Raw genomic sequence first — 19,672 nt, 5'->3', positions numbered from 1 at the left:
TTCTGAGGAGATTAAAAACATAGTCTCATGCTACTGTGGCAATGGGTTGTGTTCCTAACCACATATAATTAAAAATACTGTATTAGGTTAAAAACAAAACAAAACAAAACACCAAAAAAAGAGGCTAAAACAGGCTTACTTAGGCTCTTTGTAAATTGTCCACATTCCTGGAAAACACAACTTGATATTCCTGGAGTATATGGAGATACTGGAGTGAGATGACTGAGAGAACTGAACATCTGCCATATGAGAAAAGGCTGAGAGAGCTGGGACTGTTCTGCCTGGGGAAGAAAAGGCTCAGGGGCATCTTACCAATGTTTCTAAGTACCTGATGGGAAGGAATAAAGAGGGAACCAGACTCTTCTCAGCAGTGCTCACTGCTCACAGGGCAAGAGGGCACAAACTAAAAGGCACAAAATTTCATCTGAACACGAAACACTTTTTTTTTTTTTTTTTTTTTTTTTTACTTTGAGGGTGGTAAAACACTGACAAAGGTAAACTGCGGGATCTCCATCATTGGAGATATTCAAAGCCCTTCTAGACAGCTGACCCTGGTTGGACTAGATGATCTTGAGAGGTCTCTGCTGACTTCAACCACTCTGTGATTCTGAGAGCAGGCAGTGCTCTTACAGATGGATTTCCAGTTTGATTGCAGAAGTGTGCAGTAAAAACAATCAGAGTAGCCTTTAAGTTCCCTTGATCTTAGAAGTTGTAAAGTCAAGCATTTGTAAATCATCATACTGCTAGAATTAAATTGCTCGTAGACCCCTAATATAGGTGCCTTCTGTGTGGATTACAATTGAATCTTCAATTATATCAACAATGACGATACATTTTTGAAGAGGGTTGACAATACTGCAGTCCCTCTAAAGCGAGCAAGGGATAAAGCAGTGCAGGAAGGGTATGTGTTCAGTACAAATTAGCAGGTAGAAACTGCTTGGAGTAAAGCAGCCTTAAAGCAAAAGGAAGTTTCAGAGAATAAAGCCGCAGAGACTTATCTGACAGCGCAATTTCTTTTAGAGGTTTCTAACTTGGTTCAGTGACTTAAGTAGTTCTGCTCACCAATAGGGATGTTTCTGGCACTACAGGCAATGCTTCTTAAATGTGGACCAAAAGCCTCTATTATAATATGCTATGCCCCTTTATCACCCAGTGAATGCCAAGCAGGCAAAAATGGTATACCAGCTCTAAATGCAAGCGTAATAATAATAACTTGAATCCTGTTTTATATGACTATGAACCCTGTTTTAGGAACTGTGGAAACTTAGCAATCCAAGGAATTGGTTCAGGAACTCTGACAAAGTTTATACAGTTAGTATGGTTTTGTTTATCATTTTGAGAACAAACAAGCAATGACAACGGACAGAAAATATGATCTGTGAATTTAGAAATAACATGTATTGATGTATTGTGGAAAAGACAGATTTCTGGAGAAAGAAAAAAAAAAAAACAACAGTGAGAGGAATTTGAGATGAAAATCACAGTATCGTTTCTCCCTTTGTGATGGAACAGGATGCCTTAACGTCAATCTGTGAATTTAGCTTCTTACTAGGACACCACCTTATCTAGTACCTGTCCTGCTTACTCAAGGCAGACCATTGTACTGCAGGTCAGGTAGTACCCTATAAAAGGAGGAAAGGAAAGTCTGTGAAGTATGACCATAAAATCTTAATCTGATAACCGAGGAATGAGGAAAAGCTGGTAGGAATTCTTAGGACCTCAAAATATTTTTAACTTGCACTGCGTGTTCCAGGTGCTGTATGAAACAGATTTCTATCAAAGTAAAACAGAGCACAACGACTCATAACTCTTTGCAAGCAGGCTTACTCAAATGATAAAATCATATCCTTTAGGTAAGGATGAGTCCACTCACCTTTCCGAGGGCTGTCAGAAGGTGGAAATCAATGGACTCCCTATATCTCAGGATTCGGAGGATGCCATCTAAGTACACCTGATCTTTATTGAAACAGCCTAAAAGGAAACAATATAAATTGCAATCTGTCAGGGTTTGTTCAAGGCATATTCTCAGAAACTACTGTAAATAGAACAATTTTATTTTTTTAAACTATATTTTTATCCCAGAGTTTGAAAACCTTCCCAAAAACTAACTAGAAGGCTAAACGCACCAGCCAGAGAAAAATATCAAACAGAAGATAGTCTCTGAGAATATCTGGATCAATAATTCTTGTAATAAACAGGAAAGGAAGTCAAACTGTATGAGCTTCTTCTGTTTTACTTTCAGCAAAAAATCCTTTACTGATTCAGTTTGAATGTCTTGCAAATGTGCATTTCCAGTCTTGTTTTCAACAGCAGAAATCCTGTTGCTTCATTTCAGGAAGTGCGGAGTCCCATTTCTCCCTTTTGTAAAAGTTTTACTGTGTTGAAGGAGCTCTATGCACATTCTGAAAGTTCCTTGAAACACAAAAATAGATAAGAAGACAAACAGGGAACCCACCTGGCTGTGATGTGTCAGTCCACCCCCTCTTGGCTCGTACACAGTAATCCCACCTGGTATTGGGGTCCTTGACAAATTTCCCCACGTCCTGGAAAAGCTGGCTGAAGGACATTTGACTAGCCTGATAGACTGTGTAGTAGAGCAGGGCAGCCCTCCAAAGGAAAGGGTCTTTGCGGAAGAGGACGCTGTGAATGCTTGCTAGCCCTTCTTCTGTAGGGTTAATTGGTTTCAACCCATGTTTCCTTCGTCCATTCCAGTTGCACCAAGGCTGGCTGTTGTTGTTAAACCCTCGAAAATAATGAGTTCCTACAAAGAAAGGGGTATGGGACTTAGAACAGTAATATCTAATGATTCAAAAAATGGCAAAATATTGAAGGAGATGCCAATTTCAGGACTCTGAAATGGGCTTGGGAAAAAGTTGGCAAACTGTAGCCTAGTCTATAAGAGAGAGTTTTGTCAGAGCTAGATACACAGTGCAATTATTCACCTGCTGACTGCAAAGTGAAACTCCCCCAAAATGCCTAAGGAACACAAATGTCAGCAGGACTTGAGTTCCCAAATCCATGAAAAGAATTTTCAAAACTGTCTTGCATGCTGCTTGCCTCTAGCAGACTAGGTTTTGTGGTGAACAGAAGGAAGGAGAATCAAAGGAGGGAAGGGTTCAGTGGGCAGCAACATTGCTTCTTGAAGCTGATTAAAGAGCCCAGCTGCAGCCTTGGAAGAGGCTGCTGTCCCCTTACATTGTGAGTAACGCTGCTTCAGGCAAACACAGGGCTTATTCTTCAGTTGAAATTCAGACACTACCCGAATTTTCCTAGTTTTGATGCACTTAAGTGGAACAGTTTGTGGAAATTTTCTACAGGGCTGGGCCAGCCTTGTGCAATACAAAATCAATGCAATCCTGCACGGATTTAGGGGTCTCTGGTTAAATTCTTCATGCTGAAAGCACGCCTACATTTGCAAGCAATGCATCATAACAGAAGTGAATTTGTAAAGTGAAATGACTGGTGCTGAGGTTGAGCAGTCACACTATTTTTGTTTCCATTTTTTAAATCCTGACTAGCTCTAGGTTGGTGTCACAAAAACATCCCCACGCAGCAACAGCACGGCTGGTGTGCCCTGGAGCACAGCCAGGTTAGCATCCTCCAAAAAGATAAACTTCTTCTAATCCAAGATTTCTTTGGGATGTGAACCTCAGTGCAGTGAGTGGGGCTAGTTGGTAGACTCACTTCAAAAGCTCTCTCCTGACCTGACCTAAAATACTAATATACATGAATCCTAGGGACCCCCAAATAGATAATCTTCCTCCTACTGCGTGGTGCAGTGATAAATAATTTTCTCCTTCCCTTTAGCACATCTACAGCATGGGTTCTTTAGACAGGGATGTTTCTTTCTTCTGTGTATATACAGTGCCTGGCTGATTACTGCAAAATAAGTAAGAACGCATGCAAGTACTCCCCTTTGTCTGAAGAACTGATGTCATGCTCATACCGATTTCATGTCTCAGCATCCCTTCCAGCCAGTGCTCTCTCGCAGTGGAGATATTGATAGTGAGAGTGGGGCGGCCATTCACCACTGTCATTGACGCTCGAGAAAGCAGGTCCTCCGTGAGATGGACCACAATCTGAAGATGAGAGAGTCCAGGTATCAGAGCTCTCCTCTCATTCCCTTTACTGCTTTATACTTTCCTTTGGCCTTTCCAATATTTTGTTTTTGTTTGGCCCCTTGCCCTTCATGGCTCTTGCTGACAGCAACTAACCTATAAGAGACATATCTGACTCTGCTGAAATGTTGTAGTCACCTGTGCTTCTGATAAATCCTCAGGCTTTAGTGGGATTCAGAACGAGGGTTAACACATGCAGATATGAGACTGTAAAATTAAATACGGTAACACTGACTAGTTTTGGGGGGCAACCATCTGCAAAGTAAACTAGAGAAATTGTATTTTTTTGAACAGTCTCTACTTATCTTGGTACTATTTTGAACTAAAAAATATGAGATGAGCATGCATAAATTGACTGGGTATCTACACTTAACTGTCTGGAACCTTCTTAGTTGCAATTTTGAAGTCACATGGAGGAGAGGGGGAAGCACTGTGTGTTTTGTTTCCCGATACATGGTGCAGATTTTAAATATAATCAAAATGCTGATACTGTTTTGTTTTATACAGGAATGTATTTATACATTTATACAGGAATGTAATTCTAATTTTCCTGTTTTCTCTTGGAAAATTAGTAATAAAAAATACCTATAGAGAAGGAAATCAGTGCATACTGATACGTTTTGATGTTTGAGTTTTAAAAGGAATTTTTAAACAAGTGACTGGGAGGGAGATGGGAAACTCTTTTTTGAAGATTAAGCATTTTTCCTTCTTCATGTATTACCTAAAGATAGTCCCCACAGTACTCCTCAAAAGAGCACCTAAAGGAGAGATTGTTTTTTGCTATCAAAGTTAACAAAAAAGGACCCAGGGATAAAAGGCATTAATGCATCACTACCAGTGTTGACTTCCCTGTAGGCAAAACCCACCATTCAGCTCCAAGTTCAACAGCAATCAGTCCCACAAAGCTCTTATTTAAGATTCAGGAAAGATGAGTGCTTAAGCATTTAGATTTGAAGTACTGGTACCGCTTAACTTTATTAATGCTTCTTCAAATGAAGAGAGTACTTCTGTAATATTTCAGGCAATACTAAGTAGACATATTTAACTGTGCTTTTTCAGAAAGTTTCATTAAGAAGGACGTAGGATGTTTCATGAGGGTGCAGGATTCTGCCTCCATGAAGACAAACCAAAACAAACATTAACACTAAGGGAGATAAAAGCGCAGCAAAGACCTCAATCGTACATTTTTTTCTGCTTTCTCTAAACTATAGTTTGGTAACCTCAAACTTAGAAACATAGGTAAAGTCTGGTATAAGTGTCAAATTACAGTCTCCCAAAAAGGTGCAGTGATTTTAGCAGTTTCTCCTAGTATTATTATGTTTAGTAATTAAACCTAGTTTTATAAACTGATTCTTGTCTGTTTTGTCTATCTCCCATTCCAGTCTCCTCTCATTCACTGCCAATGATATCATCTAAGTCTTGGACTGTGTCAGCTGATGTTTTCATTTGGAATAATTCTCTTTTCCTACATTCAGTTTCGTCTGACTCTTCCAAGTAATTCAATGTAACTCAGTCAGACATTGTCTAAAATCCTGAATATAGGAAATAAGTTTGTTTGCACAGGACTCTAAAATATTAGAAGTTTGAAGTCAGGAAAAAACAGCACTTAAGCCAACTCAACCTCTTTTGGACATTTTTATTCACTGATGTCACTTTCATTTGTGCAAACTCCTATAAATCAGTCTCTTGGGCTGCTGATTATTTTTCTTGGCCTTTTCTTAACTCTCTTACCTTTGGTGTAATAATTTGATACAAGAGAATGGATAGAACTGTCAAATAAATGGGAATGTGCTACTCTCCAAGTAGCTGAAAAAAAGAGGGAAGGAAGGGTGTCGCTCTTGGGTACTCCCAAAAGAGCTTAATTTAAGAATAAGCACATATGAATCAGGAAACAGGCTCAAAGAGATGGCTGAAGTATTCACAAGGACCATGCATCATCTCAATTGTTCAAAAATTAGGACTGGGCAAAGCCATGAGAAAAATATGACACAAGGAGTATTGCAATTATGGAGGAAAGGCTTCCCAGCCAGTCTCTCAGGTCCTTCCATGTATAATTTCTAAGATCACAGAATCATAGAAACATTTAGGTTGGAAAAAAACTTCTAAGATCATCGCGTCCAACCTTTGACCTAGCCCTACCAAGTCCACCATTAAACCATGTCAGTAAGCTCTACATCTACATGTTTTCTGAAGGCCTCCAGGGATGGTGACTCAACTACTTCCCTGGACAGCCTGTTTCAATATTTCACAACCCTTTCAGTGAAGAAATTCCTCTCAGTATCCAAACTAAACCTCCCCTGGCACAGCTTGAGGCCATTTCCCCTCTTCTTATTGCTCGGTGCTTGGGAGAACAGACCAATCCCCACCTCACTGTAGCCTCCTTTAAGGTAATTGTAGAGCATGACAAGGTCTCTCCTGACCCTCCTCTTCTCCAGACTAAACCCCAGCTCCCTCAGCTGATCCTCATAAAACTTGTTTTCTAAACCCTTCACCAGCTTCGTAGCCCTTCTCTGGACATGCTCCACGGCCTCGATGTCCTTCTTGTAGTAAGGGGTCCAAAACTGAACACAGTTCTCGAGGTGTGGCCTTACCAGAGCTGGGTACAAAGGTACAATCACTCCCCTGGTCCTGCTGGCCACACTGTTTCTGATACAAGCCAGGATGCCGTTGGCCTTCTTGGCCACCTGAGCACACTGCTGGCTCATGTTCAACTGCCTACCGACCAATACCCCCAGGTCCCTCTGTCAAGTCATCCTATCCTCGGGCAGATCAACACTCGTGCCCACATTGGTGTCATCTGCAAACTTACTGAGGGTGCACTCGATCCCCTTGTCCACATATTAAAGATATTGGTAAAGATATTGAAGAGAACTGGCCCCAGCGCTGAGCCCTGGGGGATGCCACTAGTGACCAGCCTCCAACTGGATTTAACTCCATTCACCACGACTCTTTGGGTCTGGCCACCCAGCCAGCTTTTAACCCAATGAAGTGTACACCTGTCCCAGCCATGAGCAGCCATTTTCATTGAAATAAAGAAAGATCTAAATAAATGCTTCTTTCCTGATCTGGCATATGACTTACCTCACCAAGACAGCCTTCTTTCACCATATATTTCCTGACGTGATTCCAGATGCGGCTTTTGGTCAGCAAGCTGCCTCCAGTGGCTTGTTCAAATTTTTCATAGCTTCCGTACTTCTGCAATGTCCGCTCCATAATATTAATGGACTATAAAATACAAAAGTGTAGCAAATATGCATGCAGTAAGAACCCAGTGTCAGACTGGCACATCCACTCCTCTTTTTTTTCTCTTTCTCTGTCTCTCTTTTTTATTCTCTTCCATCTAATATTTCTACCAAAAATGTGTCCTTACAACGAAATCCTTTGAACCATGGATTTTTGTGTTTCAGAAATGATGAGAAAGAACAGAAACTTTATCCACTGAACTTTCATTTGAACCATACTACCTCTTTATAACCCTAAAAAACGAAGAAGGAAAGTTTCATTAGGCAATTAAAGGTATCAACTTCAGCTCTCTTATGTATTGCTGCTGGAAGAAGTCCCTTGTGGGTACGCAGCAGAGCACGATGCCTATTATGTGATCTGAACTTTGCATGTTGAAGATGTTACTGGTGGGGTGTGAAATGCTCATCCCCAGTAATCTACTTTCCAATTTGTCATTTCACACTCTTCAAAGAAAATGCAGTCTAGAATAACTTCTTATCCAGTAGTAGCTCAGCTACAGGAAACTGATTTTTTTAATAGATATGATAGCAGAAACTCCCAGGAATATCAGTGGAAAAAAATATGACTGATATTACCTTAAAGAATGAATGTTCTCGCTAAGAAAATACTGCCAATAATGACGGTTGAGATCCTCCTGCAGGCTGAATCTCTTTTTACCTTGTACGTTATATCCATGCACCAAGCTGATAACACGCTTGTTGTTTCCAGCTATGCAATTCTGGCAGTCAGACTGGCTTATTGTCCACAAAACAGCAATTCATTTTGTATCTCTCACTGCTATTAAGAATCCCATTCTAATATTTTTCAAGTTAAAACTAAGCAACCCTGAGTAACTTCCACTGAAAGCTGTAAATGATGTGTTCTTATGGTCCTGTATCTCTTTGATGAAAGATAAGTTACCTGAATGCCAAAGAAACACTGCACTTAATTTAATATTTCTTTGTCTGCCTCTCATACCTGATATTAAATTTGAAGGACCTCCTGGTCAGTTCTTTTTTGTTGTTGTTGTTTTGAAGAATAAAGAAAGCAGAGTAATTTTACAAGAAAAGAAACAAGAAAAGAAAAGGAAGAGGAAAAGGAAAAGCTGCTGTTTTGGGGGGGCTATAGTCTGGAAGCAAAAAATCTACCTGCAGTTCCTCACTGCTGGGATCTCTTTCTACTGCACCTGGGTTTCCCCAGACAGTTTTTACTGACAGAACCCTTCTCAGCCATGGGAGCAGAGTGCATGGGCTAGGAAGGATAAATACTGAATCTGAAAATGAGGTACAAGCAGAAACCCGCTGCAAACATCACCTGGGGTTATTCCAACAGCTATCCTGCTAGTTCTTCAGGGACAGCATAGCAGCACCGTGATGCAGCACTAACACAACTGGTCCAGAAAGCCAGAGTGTGTGGTAGCCAGAGCATGACTCCAGCAAAAAGAGGCTCACGATAACGCCACTCGGTTTTGTTAGATGAACCCTATCTCCTCTCACTGCCTCCCATAGCTGCAACTCCCTAACCACCCTGCAAACTCCAGCAGAATTTCAGGCTTGTTAGGAACTCATAGCAGTCATGCACTAGACCCACCCTGAGCTGATTCAGGATTGTAATGTCCTAACCCAGCACCCCCAAGATGAAGTCCCACCAGGAGGAACTGCGTGCCACCACTCAGCCTTGTGGCATTGGGCTTGTTCTCGGGATCCAGCCCATCTTGGCAGCTGGCCCCTGCACTTGCTGAAGTTAGACTAAGAACTGGATGTCATGAAGAAAGGCACCAATGAGGAACATGTTATCTTTTCTTTGTAAAGTTTTCTTTATAAGATCAGGTGCCTGAATGTCTGACCAGAGGTACCATAAAGAGAAGAATGCCATGCCCTTGTAATGCTTGAGCCACCCCATGTGCTTTGGCTTTGCCTCTCCCTGTTACAACACAATGATGCAATGAAAACTTTGGCATCCTTCTGCAGCTCAACAACAAATGGCATTTTTCAAGAATGTATCAAAATAGAGGATGCACCCTCACCTGCATCGTTCTACCTACCCACTACTGTTGATGATTAAAATAGGTTCAGTGCCATTATTTTTACTGTTACTTCCATTAACTAATCACATGGAAATATGCGTATGGAGAACTACACATCTGTACTGAAGACTTGTGATGTAAATGGTATTTCAGTTCCCAGTAACCTCCCCATACGTTAGGTCTTGTATGCATGCATAGGTGTGGCAGGGTCTAACACATAAATAAAGTTTAGAGAGATTACTGTATGTCAGTAAATAATTCATTTGCTTGTGAATAGTCAAGTCATAACATCACATGTCATCTAAAAATGACCTCAGACAAATGAAGCAAGGTCAGTGTCCAACTTAAGTATTAAACGTAGGAATATATGAATCAATGATGGAAGGCATAATATTTCTGATGACTAAGGACAATTGCTTCTAGCAAATTCTAGGATGATGGCCTAAATGTAGAGAACAAAATCAAGGAAAATCTAGTTCTTAATAGCTTGTATGTTTTCCAGATTTTTTTTTCATTTTTAAACTGAATTATTACATACCTGTTGTTAGCTTCTTCTAAAAACATTATTATTATTTTTTAAAGTTTTTCAGTATCTCTGCAAATGCTGAGATATTCTCCAACAAAACCCACGGTTAAAGAAGCAAACCAAAAATGTCTGACCCCTGTCCCAGGAAGTTTATTCTCAGCTGGCAACCTGAGTAACTCATGATTCTTCAGTTCTTCAGTTTCCTTTGTACGGTGCCAGATCCTTAAGATATTAACTACTAGTTTTTTTGGTGTATCTGGTTTCCCTGAACAACTAATTACCTTCATTTGCTCACTGTGAAAGTAGTTATCTCTGAATTAATCTTCTGGCACAAAATTTGTCTTCAATACTTGCTGAGATTAAATTTCAATGAAGCTTATTAGATTAAATACACTATGTACCCACTTAAAGTCTTTGATGCTCAAGCCCCTTCACATGCGCACCGGTAATTTCTGTTCCTGAAGACTTGCTGCCCAGCAGCACTGTATTTTGAATCCCAAACCTCTTCTTTTTTCCATCTCTATTCACAGCCAACCCTCTCTCTCAGCCATAGATTCTGGTAAGGTCTTCTTCTAGTCCACTGAGATGTTGGAAGTAAAGTTTTGAATGAGAGTTACTAGGTGGCTCTATTAGCTGTAATTACCTACTGGTTGTTAAAAGACTAATACTGTTGTCAGTAAGAATTCCTCTCACACTGCTCGGCAATAGGGATGTGGACTTCAGCCTATGTGGTCGAGCTGGCTCCTACAGAGGTGTGTGGAAACCTGCCTGCTACAAGATGGCTGAGGCATCCTGTCACAGCAATGTCAGCTTCAGAGCAGTAACAGTAATATGTTGCTGTGATTAATAGCATTTTTATAAAGATGACAGCCAGATAAAGAAGCAAGATGTAATGGGGCTGCTTCAGGCTGAATTACGGTTGGAACGTGAGCTGAACCTCTCCCCTGAGGCCAAAACCAGGGAAACGCAATTCCCCAAGCAGCTGAGACAGGTCTTTCTGCATTCAAATGTATTTTGTATGCTTGTATAGAGCAGCACTTCCCTTTAAAAGTTGTCAATAATGTGATTTAAAATGCAGTAAATCCTGTGGGTGGAAAGATTTGGCTTTACATTCTCTGAAAGTTGTTCAGTGCAGGAACTAATGCAGGGACGAATGCCATTTTACAAAGCAGCCAGAATTTGGTCATTTCCATTTTAAGGGATCTTAGAGCACCTTTTAGAAAATATCTAGCACTCAGGCTATGTGTTTCTCCTAGTAAAGCAAACACAGCTAAAACATTGGCTCAAGTGCTGGAATGGATCCTCTGGGCCAGAGAACAGGACCAGGATTGTTTTATTTATGACTATGTACGTAGCCTTGCAGTTTCACTGACTACTGGCTGCAGCCCTCTCAAGCAGTGGGCAATGTGGAAATGGAAACGTTTGATAGTAACAGCTAAATTCTAGATAGATTTGAACAGTGCCTAGTTATTAAATCATGGAGTGAGTCAACAAATGATTTGGAAATCATGGTTCCTGTCCTCCACTTAAACTGCATGATGGACTTCTGTCCAAACTAAAACCTAGAGATGTAAATTCCTCACATTCTTTTTTTTTTTTTCCTAGAACAGGTCTTTTTAACATATATACATATACATATATATATATATATATTATTGCAGAGAAGCAGGAACACCAGCACCATTGCTAGTGGAGGAGAAGCTTGGCTTAGATCCCACCAAATGCTCCGGAGAGAAAGGCTGATCATCACACGTCCTCTCCCAGTCAGGACTGCTCTCAGTCCTCACAGAGATGCCACAGGAACAGTTTAGCCTGCCTCTAAGCAAACCACACATGAGGTCCAGCGCAGTTTTGTACCAAACTGTGTGAAATAAGCTTTTTCTATAATGTGATGACAAAGCCTTGGATGGAGAAGAAACAAACAGGAAAAGGGTGAACGAGATGCACAGACTGAAGGAGGCCAAGAAAGGCAGCAAAAATGAGAGCTAGATTTGAAGAACAGAAATCAAAGAACCACAGAATCATAGAATGGTTTAGGTTGGAAGAGACCTTAAAAGCTCATCTAGTTCCAACCCCCTTGCAGGGACACCTCCCACTAGACCAGGTTGCCCAAAGCCCCATCAAACCTGGCCTTGAACACTTCCAGGGATGAGGCATCCACAGCTTCCCTGGGCAACCTGTGCCAGTGCCTCACCACCCACACAGTGAAGAGATTCTTCCTTATATCTAATCTAAATCAACCCTCTTACGGTTTAAAACAGTTACCCATTGTCCTGTCACTACACTCCCTAATAAAGTGTCACTCCCCACCATTTCTGTAGGCCCCCTTTAGGTACTGGAAGGCCGCTATAAGGTCTCCCTGGAGCCTTCTCTTCTCGAGGCTGAACAACCCCAACTCCTTCAGCCTGTCTTCATAGCAGAGGTGCTTCAGCCCTCTGAGGATCCTTGTGTCTCTCTTCTGGACCTGCTCTAACAGGTCCACGTCCTTCTTATGCTGAGGGCCTCAGAGCTGAACACAGCACTCCAGGTGGAGTCTCATGAGAGTGGAGCAGAGGAAGACAACCACCTCCCTCCATCTGCTGGCCACACTTCTGATGCAGCCCACAATATAGTTTACACGCTTCTTGAAATGAGCAGGACAAATCTGGAGTGCTGATCAGAGTAGGAGAGGGATGGATAACAGCATGTCTGAGGAAGTAGAAGACTGCCAAAACCATTTAAGAGCAAGGTGGCAGTTTCTTCTGAACATGAAAACTCTTAAAGATAAGAGTGTTTGGGAAGGGAGTATAGGCTTTATTAACCAGTTCTCTGTCTTTCCACTGTTTATAAAGACAAAGTACTACTATGAGATGCAGCTTTGTGTAGGTTGGTTTGGCAGTGTTATCCCAGGGGACTCTCCTTATTTGGCATGCAGATATTTTTTAAAGCCACCTCATCACAACAGTGAGAAAACAAACACTGAACATACATTAGACCTTCTGCTGGGCCCTCTGCAACAGGAAACTCCCTGGTACTGAAATCCAGACATACCAAGGGAGGCGGCAGGAGTTTGGCAGGCAGGAGACCCACGTTCTTGCTTCTACTGCCTGCCTTCAGGCACTCTCCTAAACTCTCCACAAGCTGTTTACGGCTTTTTCTAAAAATCTGTGACACACATGAATTGACAGCATAGTGTCAGTTGCAGGCTTTCAGAGACACATTCCCCTGAAGAAGCACAGACCTACTCTGTCTTCTTCCACCTCAATCACATAAGTGCTGCAGCTTCAACAGGAAGGGTGGGATGCTGAAGGTTACCTCCTCTTACCATGCAGACTAATCCATACACTGACAGTTCAGCCACCCGCAAATAGATGCTGTGAGTTTGAACCCATGCATATTGAGAAAGTCATGAAGCTTAAGCTTCCTCTTCCCTGAATATGTATTCTCTTGGTTAGAAGGTTACTAAAAGGGTGCTCACTGCTATCACCTTCTCACACAACTCTGTTTCAAGCAAAACCAGAGAAGTCCTGAGGCACTGAAACAACAGGGAGAGCTGTCACACACACACTTCTCCCAGCACACACATCTCTGGGAAGTGATAGGTCTCCGCAGCACTGAGATGGGACCAGTCCCCAGTGATGCTGCTGATTCTGATGCTTGCCACAACCACCTCAGGTGATGGTGTTACCTGAAGGGAGAAGGGTTGGGATTTTTCAGCATCCTGAATATAACATGGAGCCCCTCTCTTGGGATTCTGCAGCTATCCGAGTTGTCAGGTGTTGCAAAAATTTGCTGGGAAAACCCAGAACGGGATTCCAGCTGTTGCCTGTTCTAGCATCCAACTGTGAGCTTCTTTTCCAGCCTCTGGGTCAGTAGAAAGCAAGGTGCTGATCTTGCCACAGTTCCTAAGGCCAAAGTAAATTCTCAAGCAGCAGGGAAAAGAACAGAACAAAAGGACTATCTGGTTGTACCAGGTCACTGCTTAGGAGCAAAAATACCTGTTCTCTTCATTATTACCTAAAATGTCTGGTTGAAACCCTCTTATCACTACCAAAGAGTGCTAAAAGAAGCAGCATTTACAAGACAAGTCCCCTTGCACAGCAAACTCTGCTTATGAATATGAAAGTAATGATACAGAAGCACTAATGAAAGCAAGGCAAGACTGCGTGTAATTATCAGGTTTAGGTTTTGGTGGTGTTGGCTTTTTTAATTGTTTACAGCCAAGTAGCTCTCTGAATCCCGAGTCATCCATGTGCAGCAATAAAACTTAGTTACTTGAGAGCTATTGTAGATACATGTACCGATAAGACATGCTCACGAATTGTTTGAGGCAACCAAATTCGAAAATGGGCTTGGTGATATAGGAGCCAGCTCTCCCCAAGTTCAGAAGCAGCTCTGCTAGAAAAGGCTTGCAATCTCAGATGAGATTTGTGAGATAGACAAGGCTTGCAGGCACCATTGCTTTCTTCCCCGCACTGTTTATTTGTGTGTAAGCAAGGGGAAAAAACCTCCCGGCTGCACACTTGGATAACAGTAAGTTGTACCAGATGGAACTTGTTAGGCCGATCAACAGCCATAAACTGGTGGCTGCACCTCCCCTTTGGGTGCAACTGGAAAGGAGGGAGAGAGGTAAGTGCAACTTTTTGAGGATAGCATATTTAGGCTGTAGTGTTTGGGGGTTTGTTCAGTGTTTGCCTTGGCTTTTCCTCTGCATGCTTGCTCTCTGCGTGATGAAGAGTATGTTTTAGTAATCTGGATCTGGCAGAAATATCCTTAATGAAAAACTTTTCAAGTACTTTGCAAGAGATTAAAAGTTAATATTCATGTGTTTTTTTGTATGAGTTTGCGTTCTGAAACAAACCTATGTTCCTACTGTAGTACCACCAGAAGTGCTGTCCTAGTGGAAGAGGGAAGCCCGTGTAGTTCCCCGAGAACTGTGACACTTGGATGGCCCCGTCAGCTTTGCACTGCATGCTAATATGCTTTATCTACAAATCTTAGTTTGGGAGCGGGTTTAGTTAGTAGCAGAAAATGACATGCCTTACAGCTGAGTGCTCGTTACAGCCAGTGACACGTTCTTGAGACTTCAACACGCTTTGTCTGTGACACGACCTGAATGCTGCAAGGGGTTGCTGTGTTGAATGTCTTGTCACTTGGCCTTCCAGCTCCACCTAATTGTAGGCTACCTCTACTAAAAACTTATGTGTGTGTGTAATACAAACAGAATGTGGCACAATTTATTTATTTATTAATTCAAAATTGCTATTTTCTTTTAAGTGCAAGGGAGAAGGATGTACAACTTTTATAGGATGGATTATTCCTTCAACAAAATGACTTACTTTAAATGTGTATATATTAACAGCTTTCCTGCCTTCATGTAAAGTTCAAGGAATACAGGTGTTCACAAGCAGATTATTTGATGTTGCATCTTCTTTGCTAATTTTAGTTTAGCAATCTCCAACTGTAAAGTCAGTTGCTCTGCAAACACTGGGGAAAATTACTTCTAAATAAATATTTCTACCTATAGCATGTGTGCAAAAATCAAAAATATTTTGTGTTAATAACAACAACCAAGGACAAGAAGTTTGAGCCAGAAGAAAAGCAAATAATAATAATAATAATAAACTACAGCACACAGCTGTTGCACTGACCTTGAAATACAGCAATTAAAGAACCATTTCTGAAACATTAGAGGTGTCAATCAAAGTGAAAAGCTGCAAGTCTACATATTATTTTTTATTATTCTCAAGTTCTCTTCTCTAAGAGCACATATTGTGTGACTCATGAAAGAAACTTACTGTGAAGAAAACACGGTGAGTTTGGGAGAGAAAAAAAGAAATAGAGCAAAGTATGGAAGTAAAGACACTAGAATTACTATTTTCAAATGTATTAATAATTCAAAAATGTTTACTGCATGACTGTGAAAAGACAATTGAAAAAAGGGGTGTACTGTGCCCAAGGTTGAAAATTTTCTTTGATTTGACTAGAGGCCTGGGGAAGTTGGGGCTGCTCACAGGCTTGTGCTTTTCCTGTTACAGAACTCTCAATGGTTTGCAAATCCATGTTGCTCTTTGCCTTTTTTTTTTTTTTAAGGCAGGGTAGGGTGTGATTCATCTTCTAGAAATGTTGCTGCAATGCTACGTTAATCGATTCCACAGATATGCACAGAAGCAGAAAGGAAGATAGGAAAACATAACCTGTTTTAGTGTCCTAGCAGGCACAGCTGTGGGTAAAAATATTTTGGAAATGATTAAAAATCCTTTAAAATTCTAAAATGTCAGGTTTTGATATTATTTAACTAAAGGATCCCAGAACCCCACTATGAAATTGGAGAGTTCTGTCAGAGAAAAGCTGTTTTTACACAGGTATTAGTCATAGAAGAGCAAGCATTAAGTTTCTGTAAGCACCTTTTATAGATAGGTTAGGAATAATTTCATTTTTGTTTGTAAAAAGCAAAGCTTCCTAAAATAACTACAGCCTCCAGTGAAAGCCAAAAACATAACACAAAACAAAATGTTAAGGGAAAAGGATGACTATATGCAGTTGTGTTCTTATTGCAGACCAAAATCTGATGCTGTATTCTTTATTTTCTTTCAATTCAAGTCATCTCTTCTGAATCTAATGCTTTCTACGAGATACCTGTGTACTTCTTCAGATGAGGAAAGCATGCATAGAAAAACATCAGCAATGAGAAGAAGTGAGTGCTTGTACAATATTTGCTGATTAAAATCTTGATTCATGCTGCTTTTTCTGGATAGTAAATTTACATGAAATGAAATTCAAATGTGTACGAAGATGAAAATTTCTAAAGCTAGCTGTAAATGAAAAAGAGAGAGTGCCACCTGCTGGGCTTACAGCTATGTTAAAATTGCTTCTTCAGTTATATGAAATGCAGGATATTGTTCAGTACTTTTTGGAGCTGAAACATTTAAGAAATGCTTTTCTTGCTAAAATTTTATAGTAAAATAAATAAAATAATGTTGAGGAATCATTCACCCTTTTTGATAATGAATATTCATAATGAGGATGTGGTGGTTTATTTATTTATTTTTAAGAAGGCTAAATCAGTGACAGGCTTGCTCCATAAAATCATCCATCATGCATAAAATCATTTTAAGGCTACTTCATTTTAAAAGGGATAATTTGCATTAAATCCAGTTTGACAAATTATTGTTGATTTGCTGTTATCTATGATTAATGTCGCTAACAATATCAAGTAACTGCCCCCACTCCTAATCCCTGTGTCACCAAGAGGAGGACTTCTACACAGTCTTTTTCTCTTTTTATTAAAGCTTCTTTATGCTTTGTTGTTGTGTGTTTTTTTTTCTGTGCTACATTTGCTTCATTGTTTTAAAATCTTTCTTGTCTTAAACTGTGTTTCATGTAAACCCCATTATGAGAAACTGTGCCTTTATCCTATAGAATCGTTTAACAATTAGGCAGACTTTAATTTTTCATTCAAAAAAGAGACTGAGTTTTACTGTTGTATTCTCATTGTTGATGCATTTTTCAAACAGTATGTGAGGAAAATAAGGATGAACAACTTTCACCTGCTACAAAGCCAAATGACATCTTTATAAGTGTGGAAGAAATAATAAAGAGTATAAAATGAGAAAAAAGTAACTGTACCTGCTTAAGAAATCTGTCAGATGCTTGGCTATGTTTAGCTAACACGTTTGGCAAAGCAGGGTTTGCATATTCAAACTGAGGATTGTATGTGAAATCTGACTTGAAGAATTTCATTTTCTCTTTCTCCACATTGGAAGGCTTGATTGCAGTTAGGAGACAGAGTTTTTGGCCAGAGACATCTCCCTCTTTTCCACAGCTTTTTGGTGACTGGGATTGCTTTGGCTTTGACTGATTGAAATGCCTCTTGGCTCTGTTTTTGGGTCGAGGTGGCAGTCCTATGCTGTTCCCTGAAACCGAAATATTGTTTGCAAACTTCATGCTGTTAGACCCTGGGCTGGTGATGAAGATGGAGGGCTGCCTGTTTGTGCAGCACCATCCACCGCTGGGCAAAGGCAGAGGGACTTTGATTTTGCAGTGCTCGCTGCTTCGCGAGGTGGTAGAGCACTTTGTGGCTTTTCTGTGTTTCTTGTGGTGAGTGGACGACTGCTTCTGAGCATGGTGTTTCTTCTCTTCTTTGCTCTGAAGAAGGACATTGTAGCTGCTGGTTCCTGTTGTGAAAATGTCCTTAAGGACCCCAGGAGACAGGTGCTGGAGACTGTTTTCATTATTAATGTTCAGCTTATGTTCTGGACTCAGGATTGATTTCTTAGAAAGCTCTTGCTTAGGCCAGTGAAGTTTTTCTGCATTAAAGAGGGGGAAAAAATCTGAGAACAAATTTGATTGTTTCATACAGTGACACTCATCTTAAAGACTCAGAACAACAACAAATGAAATGCACAACTTGTCTTAACTGTAGTCACATGTTAATCTTGACTTCTAGACAAATGGAAGAAGTCTGCAAGCACATCTGGATAGAGACTTGTAATATGCAGGTAAACAAGTGTTTTATGTTAGCACCTCCATGTACAGATGCACATCTTGCACTAGTGCAACCAGTTTGCAGCGAACAACCGACCTGTTTAAAATGAGGTTCTGTGCATGGCTTTACCAATGTGCACAGTTAAAACTTCTGGCTTTAAGCAATATCTGATCTTTATCACGCAAAGAAGGCTTTTGCATGGATAAAGAGTAATTTTAAAAATTAGAAACTGCACATGAATATGTGGGCAGTATACACGGTGATTTTCCACAGGGATCTGTGCTGTGATGTAAGTAGTCCAGTGTGGTCTCGTAGGCAGGACCTGACTCACAGAACTTACTCTCACTAAGGATGAAAACGTTAGAGTGGGCCAGCCACAGCGGACAATTTGCAGCACCATACAAACAGCAGCATAAACTTAAAAGACCTCAGTGCTTCACATACTCCTGCTTAATACATACAGCAAGGTATATTGAAAAAGGAGGGAAAAGAGAGAGCAGCAAGTTCAAGCATACCTCTCATCCTTAAAGCAATGCTGTGATTTCATCTACTGAAATTGCTGTACAACAACAGCTGGCTTTAAGAAAATGAGAAGATATACTGTAAACCAAATGGTATGCAAGAAGCAAATATGGCTCCTTTAGTGAAGGAGCCCTCTCCTCCTGCCCTGACCCCTGGCATCAGGGAAAGAGGGAATCCCTGATGCAGAGCAGCAGCATGCAAAAGGCACTGAGAATTGAAACTGTGTTTCACACTTGTGCTGGCTTGTTAGACAGAAGTGACTTTTCTTTGCCAGTTCCAACCTTGCCCTTCTCTTGCCAGCCAGGTCTTCCTGGAGCACTGGGAGAGCAAAAGTAAGGGCACAAGTAGATCCTGCCACAGAGAAATGCTTCCTACTTCTGCACCTAAAATTTGAGGATTCACGGGAGGCACGGCCAGAGCTTCATTAAAAGTCCACAAAGGGATTTGAGCTTCAACCCATAGTTGCAAATAGCCGAGCTGTAATTGCTTTCCATACAGTAATTATTCTCTGAATGAAACATTAGCAAAAGATCATTAAATGCCTCCAAGGAAAATAAGTCAATAGTAGTTAAACTCAAGATCTATTTTCACAGGAAAATTAGGTTTTGCTCCCAACATAAGCCCCGTGGCAAAGTATTTCATGCTTTTGGAGCTGTCAGTGCGATGTTAAGCTTGTATTGCTCAGTTCTCCTGCCTGAAGGTGGTGTTCTGCAAAGCAAAAGGACAGAGGTCCTGTACGCGTGAACACGCGATGAGCGATGTGCAGCCTGGGACCTTCCTCTGCTGGAAAG

At 40.8% G+C, this 19,672-nt stretch overlaps 1 protein-coding gene across 8 annotated transcripts in view; it reads right to left on the bottom strand.

Annotated features, from left to right (window-relative positions):
- MATCAP2 (microtubule associated tyrosine carboxypeptidase 2) overlaps positions 1-19,672 on the bottom strand; it is a 30,492-nt gene that overhangs the window by 4,954 nt on the left and 5,866 nt on the right. For all 8 annotated transcript variants that reach the window (XM_083823541.1, XM_083823542.1, XM_083823545.1 and 5 more), the window contains 5 exons: positions 17,501-18,180; positions 7,200-7,343; positions 3,947-4,079; positions 2,456-2,761; positions 1,874-1,971 (listed from right to left, as the gene is read on the bottom strand). In XM_083823541.1, the coding sequence (XP_083679667.1) occupies positions 1,874-1,971; positions 2,456-2,761; positions 3,947-4,079; positions 7,200-7,343; positions 17,501-18,180 (1,361 nt within the window). The remainder of the gene's footprint in view (positions 1-1,873; positions 1,972-2,455; positions 2,762-3,946; positions 4,080-7,199; positions 7,344-17,500; positions 18,181-19,672) is intronic.

The sequence above is a fragment of the Anser anser genome (assembly GCF_964211835.1).
Source record: "Anser anser genome assembly, chromosome: 2".
Taxonomy (NCBI): Eukaryota; Metazoa; Chordata; class Aves; order Anseriformes; family Anatidae; genus Anser; species Anser anser.
Note: the sequence above shows the minus strand (reverse complement) of the source record. Positions and strands in the feature narration are given on the sequence as shown.